Source organism: Ranitomeya imitator, chromosome 8, assembly GCF_032444005.1.
Source record: "Ranitomeya imitator isolate aRanImi1 chromosome 8, aRanImi1.pri, whole genome shotgun sequence".
Classification (NCBI taxonomy): domain Eukaryota; kingdom Metazoa; phylum Chordata; class Amphibia; order Anura; family Dendrobatidae; genus Ranitomeya; species Ranitomeya imitator.
Window position 1 is genome coordinate 122,117,387 of NC_091289.1, and position 12,104 is coordinate 122,129,490.

Consider the following 12,104-nt stretch of genomic DNA (forward strand, 5'->3'; position numbering starts at 1 on the left):
ATCAGTGGGTTTGGCTAACATTTGTATAATGTGTATGGGGGGGCTTAAGCCTGGGATTTCTGCTTCATTCTGACATTAGAATGTGAGATTTGATATGTTCTACAGAAGCAAGGGGACAGACACATTTATATTAACATGTATTATATGTTGTTGGAATTTGGGAAGTTTGCTTATATTTGTTCTGCGACTTCTTCACAACCTAATGCCTAATGGTCGTGTCCCTGCCTTTGATGCTGGCTCTGATCTTGTGCCCACATATTTCCCTGCATTTGATGGCTGATTTAATCGCGGATGGATTTAATAGCCGCGGATGGATCAGTGTTCTGCCCGCAGCTGTTAACCAGATAAATCCCACTGCCAATCATTGACAGTGGCATTTAACACACATTGGATGGAGGTGCGTCACAACCCTACCCATCGGCACCCCTGTCATGTGATCAAGGGCGCCAATGGCATGTCCTGACAGCTGGGGATCTGCAAAAGACCCCCCCGTGCATGTCATTGTGAAACTCCGGTAAATGCCGGCGTTCATAGATCATCATTTTTGCTATACATAGTAGTTGGAGTTCGGACGATCATCGCTTCTTGTCTCCTGAAAGGACTATTGAACACAGTAAAAAAAAAAAAGAAAAGTTTTTAAAATATGAATAAAATAATTAAAAAAAAACAGTTCGAATCACCCCATTTTTGCCCCATTAAAAATAAAACAATAAGCAAAAAAAAATTTGTATAGTTGCTTTCAGAGATGTAAAAATCCATCAAAATATAAAATAAATTAATCCGATCTGTAAATGGCATAGCATGAAAAAAAATCAAAACTCCAGAATTACACAATAAGAGGCAAACAAAACATAACTATCTACCCCAAAATGGTATCAATAAATCCGTCAGCTCAGGGCGCAAAAAATAATCCGTCACCCAGCCCCAGATCCCAAAAAATGAAAATGCTGCGGGTCTTGGAAAAATAGCAACATGAGCTAAAATATTGTTTTCTTATAAATATGGGATTTTTTTTTCACCATTTAAACAAAAAAAACAACAACAAAAAACTACACGTGTTTGGTATCTGCGTACTTGTACGGACCAGGAGAATCATATTAGCAGGTTGGTTTTATCATACAGTGAACATGGTAAATTAAAAAAAACAAACAAAAAACAATTGTGGAATGCATTTTTTTTTCTTTGCAATTTCACTGCACTTGAATTTTTTTCCCCATTTCCCAATGCAGTATACTGTAAAATCCATGGTGTCATTCAAAAGTACAACCCCTGGCAAAAATTATGGAATCACCGGCCTTGAAGGATGTTCATTCAGTTGTTTTAATTTTGTAGAAAAAAAACAGATCACAGACATGGCACAAAACTAAAGTCATTTCAAATGGCAACTTTCTGACTTTAAGAAACACTAAAAGAAATCAAGAACAAAAAATGTGGTAGTCAGTAATGGTTAATTTTTTTAACCAAGCATAGGGAAAAAAATATGGAATCACTCAATTCTGAGGAAAAAATTATGGAGTCATGAAAAACAAACAAACAAAAAACACTCCAAAACATCACTAGTATTTTGTTGCACCACCTCTGGATTTTATAACAGCTTGCAGTCTCTGAGGCATGGACTTAATGAGGGTCAAACCGCACTCTTCATCAATCTGGCTCCAACTTTCTCTGATTGCTGTTGCCAGATCAGCTTTGCAGGTTGGAGCTTTGTCATGGACCATTTTCTTCAACTTCCACCAGAGATTTTCAATTGGATTGAGAACTGGACTATTTGCAGGCCATGACATTGACCTTATGGGTCTTTTTCAAGGAATGTTTTCACAGTTTTTGCTCTATGGCTGGATGCATTATCATCTTGAAAAATGATTTCATCATCTCCAGTTTCCATCCATTCGTTCCTCATTTGTTTTGTTGTGCATTTCCTGTTTTGGAGACATATTGCTTTAAGTTTCCGGTCTTGACGCTTTGATGTCTTCCTTGGTCTACCAGTATGTTTGCCTTTAACAACCTTCCCATGTTGTTTGTATTTGGTCCAGATTTTAGACACAGCTCACTGTGAACAATCAACATCTTTTGCAACATTGCGTGATGATTTACCCTCTTTTAAGAGTTTGATAATTCTCTCCTTTGTTTCAATTGACATCTCTCATGTTGGAGCCATGATTCATGTCAGTCCACTTGGTGTAACAGCTCTCCAAGGTGTGATCACTCCTTTTTAGATGCAGACTAACGAGCAGATCTAATTTGATGCAGGTGTTAGTTTTGGGAATGAAAATTTACAGGGTGATTCCATAATTTTTTCCTCAGAATTGAGTGATTCTGCAGCGCCCCAGGGTCCTGGTCGTTGCAGTAATGTCATTCTTTTTCACCAGGAGGAGTAATGTTACGTCTGATGGCAATAATGGAGATCACTTTACCAGGTATCACAAACCACACAACAAACTTCACACTCCAGTCCACCAGGGGGAGCTATGCTCCTATCTATTAGGGCACTCCTCACAATTAGGTAAAACTGGTGGTCTGGATAGGAAGTTAGGCAGAAGCTGACTGGGCATTGACTGAGTCAAAATCTGACTGGGCTTCACCCAGGCAGCACCTGTCAGGCAGACAGGGGAAAGGAGGAACATCAAACAGCTGCAGACAGAGTGGTCCCTGACAGGGGTGGGATCCTATCAGAGGCCTAGATAGAGGGTTACGGAGCTGCGCCTGCCCCGACGTGCGGCAGCATCCTAAGAAAGGATACGAAGAGAATTGCGTTGCTGAGAGTGAGAAACGAAGTCACAGCACAAGGAGAGGAATCCAGAGGGAGTTCTGCCCTGTAAAAGGCTGCCTCCCTCTGAGGCGCAGAAGCCAGTAGCCAGAACACCGAGGGAGTAAGGAACTCTATGCTTTACTTCAGAGACTGGAAGGACAGTTAATCCCACGTTAGCTGCCCGACCTTACACCCAGGAGGCACGGTGGCAACTTGTGGGGGCTGGGGCGTCTCTAGGGTCCCTGTAAAAAGCCTCAGGCCATCAGTCATACGGGATTGTCCTATCCATACCATCTGGGGGACAGAGAGAGAGAAAGAGACATAACATCGAGAACATCAGCATCAGTTGTGAGGACCTCACCGAGAAGCTCAGCAGGGAGGTACTACAACACTCAGGCGCTAGAGGAAGGCTACTGATTTCCACCTGGATAAGGGGACTCTGGATTTGCCTTCAGACCGGCCGGACTCTGCCTGCCCTGTGATCTGTGCTCTGGACTGGACGCTGAAGCCTTTAGTAAAGGTAAAGAAACTGCATCCTTGTGTTCTCGTTATTCACTGCGCCTTACAACATCCACCATTCTCCATCCACACTCTGGGAAGCCCTGGGGACACACTTCACCTGTGGGAAGGTATACCATCTTGCTGCCATAACATCACCCTAGCGGACCCCTAGGCAGCGTCGGTCACCTTGACCGAATACCACAGGTGGCGTCACGAACACTATCCCTTTAAAGACCTTTCCCCCATTTATTAACGGACGTCCTCTAGGGCCACGGACCGGGTCAGCCACCGTGACATCCCCACTGAGAACAGAAGGGCCCGAATCCAAGTACCCCACTGCCCTACTGGGGGGCGATCCAATTCCATAATTTTTTCCCTATTCTTGGTTACAAAAAGTAACCATTACTAACTACCACATTTTTTGTTCTTGATTTCTTTTAGTGTTTCTTAAAGCCAGAAAGTTGCCATTTGAAATGACTTTAGTTTTGTTCCATGTCTGTGATCTGCTTTTTTTTTTTCTACAAAATTTAACAACTGAATGAACATCCTTCAAGGCCGGCGATTAAATAATTTTTGCCAGGGGTTGTACAATGCGTCCCATAAAAAACAAGCCCTCATACTGCCGTATTGACGGAAAAATAAAAAGTAGTAAGCACAAAACCTGAAAATCGTAAGGTCATGAAGGGGTTAAAATGTATTTAGGAAAAGTATCTCAGTAAGTGAACGTCACATATAGACATGATCATGTCACTGTGTGAGATTCCCAAAATAATAACATTTTACTTTAACCAATGTCTTCAATTCACAGCTCCGAGTCAGAGAACACCCCCTGCTGGGTCCCTACGTGGAGGACCTGTCCACGTAAGTAGTAGCACTTAGGTCTGCTTATTAACCCCTTGCTCTGTTTGTGGCATGACTTACATTTAATAAGGTGACATATTTATATATTTAGTACATATACCTTTTGTGGTTTTATTTTATAAGAATTTATTTTGACAAAAAATGCATTTCTGCATACAAGATCTGCTCCAATTTATAATAAGTTATACTATTATTTTTTTGTTTTCCAATTGTGACCACCAAATAGTGTATATAAATGTTTTGTGAATTCTCTTTAACCCCTTTCTGCCATTGGACGTAATATTCCGTCCATGTGGGGTGGGCCTTAATTCCCAAGGACGGAATATTACGTCCAGCGCGATCGGCCGCGCTCACGGGGGGAGCGCCGCCGATCGCGGCCGGGTGTCAGCTGCTTATCGCAGCTGACATCCGGCACTATGTGCCAGGAGCGGTCACGGACCGCCCCCGGCACATTAACCCCCGGCACACCGCGATCAAAGATGATCGCGATGTGCCGGCGGTGCAGGGAAGCATCGCGCAGAGAGGGGGCTCCCTGCGGGCTTCCCTGAGACCCCCGCAGCAACGCGATGTGATCGCGTTGCTCCGGGGGTCTCCTACCTCCCTCCCTGCAGTAAGTCCCGGATCCAAAATGGCCGCGGATCCGGGTCCTGCAGGGAGGGAGGTGGCTTACCAAGTGCCTGCTCAGAGCAGGCACTTGGTAACGCTGCACTGCTCTCAGACAGATCGGTGATCTGTCAGAGTGCTGTGCAAACTGGCAGATCACCGATCTGTATTGTCCCCCCCTGGGGCAAAGTAAAAAAGTAAAAAAAAAAATTTCCAAGTGTGTAAAAAAAAAAAAAAAAAAAAAAAAAAAAATCCTAAATAATGAAAAAAAAAAAAAAATATTATTCCCATAAATACATTTCTTTATCTAAATAAAAAAAACAAAACAATAAAAGTACACATATTTAGTATCTCCGCGTCCGTAACGACCCGACCTATAAAACTGGCCCACTAGTTAACCCCTTCAGTAAACACCGTAAGAAAAAAAAAAAAAAAACGAGGCAAAAAACAACGCTTTATTATCATACCGCCAAACATAAAGTGGAATAACACGCGATCAAAAAGACGGATATAAATAACCATGGTACCGCTGAAAGCGTCATCTTGTCCCGCAAAAAACGAGCCACCATACAGCGACAACAGCAAAAAAATAAAAAAGTTATAGTCCTCAGAATAAAGCGATGCAAAAATAATTATTTTTTTCTATAAAATAGTTTTTATCGTATAAAAGCGCCAAAACATAAAAAAATGATACAAATGAGGTGTCGCTGTAATCGTACTGAACCGAAGATTAAAACTGCTTTATCAATTTTACCAAACGCGGAACGGTATAAACGCCTCCCCCAAAAGAAATTCATGAATAGCTGGTTTTTGGTCATTCTGCCTCACAAAAATCGGAATAAAAAGCGATCAAAAAATGTCACGTGCCCGAAAATGTTACCAATAAAAACGTCAACTCGTCCCGCAAAAAACAAGACCTCACATGACTCTGTGGACTCAAATATGGAAAAATTATAGCTCTCAAAATGTGGTAACGCAAAAAATATTTTTTGCAATAAAAAGCGTCTTTCAGTGTGTGACGGCTGCCAATCATAAAAATCCGCTAAAAAACCCGCTATAAAAGTAAATGAAAAAAATGTATTTATTTCCATTTTCCCATTAGGGTTAGGGCTAGGGTTAGGGTTAGGGCTAGGGCTAGGGTTAGGGTTAGGGTTAGGGCTAGGGCTAGGGTTAGGGCTAGGGTTAGGGCTAGGGTTAGGGCTAGGGCTAGGGCTAGGGTTAGGGCTAGGGTTAGGGCTAGGGCTAGGGTTAGGGCTAGGATTAGGGCTAGGGTTAGGGCTAGGGTTAGGGCTAGGGTTAGGGCTAGGGCTAGGGTTAGGGCTAGGGTTAGGGCTAGGGTTAGGGCTAGGGTTAGGGTTGGGACTAGGGTTAGGGTTAGGGTTGGGGCTAGGGTAAGGGCTAGGGTTAGGGTTAAGGCTACAGTTAGGGTTGGGGCTAAAGTTAGGGTTAGGGTTTGGATTACATTTGCGATTGGGATTAGGATTAGGGGTGTGTCTGGGTTAGAGGTGTGGTTAGGGTTACCGTTGGGATTAGGGTTAGGGGTGTGTTTGGATTAGGGTTTCAGTTATAATTGGGGGGTTTCCACTATTTAGGCACATCAGGGGGATCTCCAAACGCGACATGGCGACCGATCTCAATTCCATCCAATTCTGCATTGAAAAAGTAAAACAGTGCTCCTTCCCTTCCGAGCTCTCCCGTGTGCCCAAACAGGAGTTTACCCCAACATATGGGGTATCAGCGTACTCAGGACAAATTGGACAACAACTTTTGGGGTCCAATTTCTCCTGTTACCCTTGGGAAAATACAAAACTGGGGGCTAAAAAATAATTTTTGTGGGAAAAAAAGAGATTTTTTATTTTCACGGCTCTGCGTTATAAACTGTAGTGAAACACTTGGGGGCTCAAAGTTCTCACAACACATCTAGATAAGTTCGTGGGGGGGTCTAGTTTCCAACATGGGGTCACTTGTGGGGGTTTCTACTGTTTAGGTATATTAGGGGCTCTGCAAACGCAATGTGACGCCTGCAGACCATTCCATTTAAGTCTGCATTCCAAATGGCGCTCCTTCCCTTCCGAGCCCTCCCATGCGCCCAAACGCTGGTTCACCCCACATATGGGGTATCAACGCACTCAGGACAAATTGGACAACAACTTTTGGGGTCCAATTTCTCCTTTTACCCTCGAGAAAATACAAAACTGGGGGCTAAAAAATAATTTTGAGGGGAAATTTTTTATTTTATTTTCACGGCTCTGCGTTATAAACTGTAGTGAAATACTTGGGGGCTCAAAGTTCTCACAACACATCTAAATAAGTTCCTTGGGGGGTCTAGTTTCCAATATGGGGTCACTTGTGGGGGGTTTCTACTGTTTAGGTACATTAGGGGCTCCGCAAACACAATGTGACGCCTGCAGACCATTCCATCTAAGTCTGTATTCCAAATGGCTCTCCTTCCCTTCCGAGCCCTCCCATGCGCCCAAACGCTGGTTCTCCCCCACATATAGGGTATCAGCGCACTCAGGACAAATTGCACAACAACTTTTGGGGTCCAATTTCTCCTGTTACCCTCAGGAAAATACAAAACTGGGGGCTAAAAAATTATTTTTGTGGGAAAAAAATTTTGTTTTATTTTTACGGCTCTGCATTATAAACTTCTGTGAAGCTCTTATTGGGTCAAAGTGCTCACCACACATCTAGATAAGTTCCTTAGGGGGTCTACTTTTCAAAATGGTGTCACTTGTGGGGGGTTTCAATGTTTAGGTACATCAGTGGCTCTCCAAACGCAACATGGCGTCCAATCTCAATTCCTGTCAATTTTGCATTGAAAGGTCAAACGGCGCTCCTTCCCTTCCGAGCTCTCCCATGCGCCCAAACAATGGTTTACCCCCACATATGGGGTATCAGAGTACTCAGGACAAATTGTGCCACAACTTTTGTGGTCCAATTTCTTCTCTTACCATTGGGAAAATAAAAAATTGGGGGCGAAAAGATAATTTTTGTGAAAAAAAAATGATTTTTTATTTTTACGGTTCTGCATTATAAACTTCTGTGAAGCACTTGGTGGGTCAAAGTGCTCACCACACCTCTAGATAAGTTCCTTAGGGGGTCTACTTTCCAAAATGGTGTCACTTGTGGGGGGTTTCAATGTTTAGGCACATCAGTGGCTCTCCAAACGCAACATGGCGTCTCATCTCAATTCCTGTCAATTTTGCATTGAAAGGTCAAACGGCGCTCCTTCCCTTCCGATCTCTCCCATGCGCCCAAACAATGGTTTACCCCCACATATGGGGTATCAGCGTACTCAGGACAAATTGTGCCACAACTTTTGTGGTCCAATTTCTTCTCTTACCATTGGGAAAATAAAAAATTTGGGGCGAAAAGATAATGTTTGTGAAAAAAAATGATTTTTTATTTTTACGGTTCTGCATTATTAACTTCTGTGAAGCACTTGGTGGGTCAAAGTGCTCACCACACCTCTAGATAAGTTCCTTAGGGGGTCTACTTTCCAAAATGGTGTCACTTGTGGGGGGTTTCAATGTTTAGGCACATCAGTGGCTCTCCAAACGCAACATGGCGTCCCATCTCAATTCCAGTCAACTTTGCTTTGAAAAGTCAAATGGCGCTCCTTCCCTTCCGAGCTCTGCCATGCGCACAAACTGTGGTTAACCCCCACATATGGGGTATCAGCGTACTCAGGACAAATTGTACAACAACTTTTGGGGTCCATTTTCTCCTGTTACCCTTGGCAAAATAAAACAAATTGGAGCTGAAGTAAATTTTTTGTGAAAAAAAGTTAAATGTTAATTTTTATTTAAACATTCCAAAAATTCCTGTGAAGCACCTGAAGGGTTAATAAACTTCTTGAATGTGGTTTTGAGAACCTTGAGGGGTGCAGTTTTTAGAATGGTGTCACACTTGGGTATTTTCTATCATATAGACCCCTCAAAATGACTTCAAATGAGATGTGATCCCTAAAATAAAATGGTGTTGTAAAAATGAGAAATTGCTGGTCAACTTTTAACCCTTATAACTCCCTAACAAAAAAAAATTTTTGGTTCCAAAATTGTGCTGATGTAAAGTAGACATGTGGGAAATGTTACTTATTAAGTATTTTGTGTGACATATCTCTGTGATTTAATTGCATAAAAATTCAAAGTTGGAAAATTGCGAAATTTTCAAAATTTTCGCCAAATTTCCGTTTTTTTCACAAATAAACGCAGGTAATATCAAAGAAATTTTACCACTATCATGAAGTACAATATGTCACGAGAAAACAATGTCAGAATCACCGGGATCCGTTGAAGCGTTCCAGAGTTATAACCTCATAAAGGGACAGTGGTCAGAATTGTAAAAATTGACCCGGTCCATAACGTGCAAACCACCCTTGGGGGTAAAGGGGTTAAAGAGGTTGTCTGCCCCCCCACCCCCATCCATCATCAGTTCCTAACACCGGCGGTTGTTGGCGGTCGGCACTGTGTATGGATGTGCTGCGCACAGCTCCATTCATTGTGGATACTGACTAGGCACTGTTCTGCAGCACTCTGCAGCTGCCGCTACACAGTGGATGGAGCTGCACTTCATGCTGCCGGAGCTTATAACAGCTGATCGAGGGGTGCCGGGTGTCAGACCCTCACTGATGTCATGTAGCTGACCAATCCCATGGATATCCGGTCACCAATATAATATGACCGGACAACACCCCTAAAGGGTTGTCTAGAATAAGAAAAACATGTTTACCCTTCTTGCAGGAAGTGTTCCACCCTTGGCCATGGATTGTGCAGGGTATTGGGGCAGAATCAATGAATCAACAATGTTTGTCATGTGTCTTGAAAGGGTTAACATTTAATGGCGAAGGAGCAGTTGTGATGTCTTGGGTGCAGTAGCCATTATTTTATTCACCTTAGATACTGACTTTAGCTTTATCTTTTTTTCAGAAACGTTGTATCTTCTTTTCAGGACATTCAGGTGAGACATGCCACCTTCCCAGTATTCTACATCTGAACCTCCTATAGGAATTGTAGGAATTGTGCTAGTTTAACCCCATAGTTACCATATATTGAACATAAACAAAAACCTAAAGAGATGATCTGGAATATAAGTTGATGTGCATGTTCACACTGGCCACTAAACAGACAAAACCCAAGATTAAAACAAAATAAGCGAATACCCTGCAGTAAATAAATAGCAATAGTGCATGAAAATGATATAGGGTGTTTAGTTAACATAATTTTGATCAAAAAACGTAAAAGCCATCCACCACGTCACGGTGACCCTATTTGAGACGGTCCTAACCTCTAGTATTAATACCTTTTTTTTTCTTCCTGTCTTGGGTTTTGTCTGTTCAGTGGCCAGTATGAACAGGCGCCTACACGCTGCATGCACAACAGTTTATATTCCAGTTAATCTCGTTAGGGTTTTTGTTTCAGTTTTTTTTGCCCTCTGTGCAAATAAAGGTGTAGCCTCTCTTTTATTGAGCTGGACATTTATTCTCCATGTCCGGGTGTCCATTAGCCGGGTCGCAGTCCTTCTCAGCCCTTATTCACATTACATCACTTGATAAATAATAAAGGTACCTTCACACATAACGATTTTGTTAACGATATCGCTGCAACGTCACGCTTTTTGTGACGTAGCAACGATCCCGCTAACGATCTCGTTATGTGTGACAGCGACCAACGATCAGGCCCCTGCTGGGAGATCGTTGGTCGCTGGGGAATGATCAGGACCTTTTTTTGGTCGCTGATCACCCGCTGTCATCGCTGGATCACCGTGTGTTACGCCGATCCAGCGATGTGTTCACCTGTAACCAGGGTAAATATCGGGTTACTAAGCGCATGGCCGCGCTTAATAACCCGATATTTACCCTGGTTACCATTGTAAAAGTAAAAAAAAAAAAAAACAGTACATACTCACATTCCGATGTCTGTCACGTCCGCCGCCGTCAGCTTCCCTGCACTGACTGTCAGCGCCGGCCGTAAAGCAGAGCACAGCAGTGACGTCACCGCTGTGCTCTGCTTTACGGCCGGCGCTGACAGTCAGTGCGGGAAGCTGACGGGGGGGGGGGGACGTGACAGACACCGGAATGTGAGTATGTACTGTTTTTTTTTTTTTTTTACTTTTACAATGGTAACCAGGGTAAATATCGGGTTACTAAGCGCGGCCCTGTGCTTAGTAACCCGATATTTACCCTGGTTACCCGGGGACTTCGGCATCGTTGAAGACAGTTTCAACGATGCCGAAGTCTTTCCCCTGATCGTTGGTCGCTGGAGAGAGCAGTCTGTGTGACAGCTCCCCAGCGACCACACAACAACTTACCAACGATCACGGCCAGGTCGTATCACTGGTCGTGATCGTTGGTAAGTCGTTTAGTGTAACGATACCTTAAGGTTTTAATACTAGTGGTTAGGACTGTCTCAAATAGGGTCACCGTTATGTGGTGGGATGGCTTTTATGTTTTAGGTTAAAATTATGTTAACTAAACACCCTATATTATTTTCATGCACTATTGCGGTTTATTTACTGAAGGGTGTTTGCTTATTTTGTTTTTGTCTTGGGTCTCCTATACTGCTCATAGTATATTTTTTGCATTGCATTGATAATGCCCCATGGCCTGTGATGTTTTCTGCAGATGACGGAAGCGTCCTATAGAAAAAGTATTTCTAAAGTCCGTTTATGATATGTAAATGAGGGCTTTGACTAGACAAGGGGGCGTATGTGTCCCTAGACTAGTTGGCCCACTTAGCATGTTATCACACCCTTCTGGAACATAACTTACAAGAGCCGGTGTCATCGGTAGTGTTATAATTACCTCGCGCATGCGCGTGGCTACTTCCTCTCTCACCATTGATCCTCTGAAGCCAGATGTACGCCTGCCGGCTTCAGAGAGGCGCACACTGCGCATGATCGGGAGTTCCGAGGCTCCCTTTAAGAAATAAGTTATCACTAGTGATAAGCAAATATTTTGAAATGAGATTTCACTAATTCAAATTTTGCTGAGTTTTTCCATAATCTGTCCAATGTGAATTGCAAGTACTTCAGTTGTCATGACACGTATAACACTCTGAGGTCTCCTGGGACTGTATACAACCCCTTCAAAGCTCTTTAACATAATCGTAGCCTTAGTACTGTCACAATGACCTCAACATTTATGACTATGGTTAAATGCATGGGTAACTATTTTTCACTGCTCTGCTGTCACACATCATCTGTTGTACTTGTCCAATATTTTAGGACTTTCTAGCTATTGCTATATGGTGAACTCTGGGTACAAATATACTCTCAGTATCCAGATGTACCCTAAAATGGCTGCTGCATTCCCTGATTTGGCTTTTATACAGACTGATAGTCCCTCCTTGATTGGCTGTTCTATACCATGTGATGCCCGCTTCCTTGC

General features: G+C 43.0%; 1 protein-coding gene across 1 annotated transcript in view; it reads left to right on the forward strand.

The window, feature by feature from the left end:
* KIF14 (kinesin family member 14) overlaps window positions 1-12,104 on the forward strand; it is a 111,220-nt gene that overhangs the window by 12,911 nt on the left and 86,205 nt on the right. The window contains exons 6-7 of the mRNA XM_069737332.1: window positions 4,059-4,111; window positions 9,646-9,676. Coding sequence (XP_069593433.1) covers window positions 4,059-4,111; window positions 9,646-9,676 — 84 coding nt within the window. The remainder of the gene's footprint in view (window positions 1-4,058; window positions 4,112-9,645; window positions 9,677-12,104) is intronic.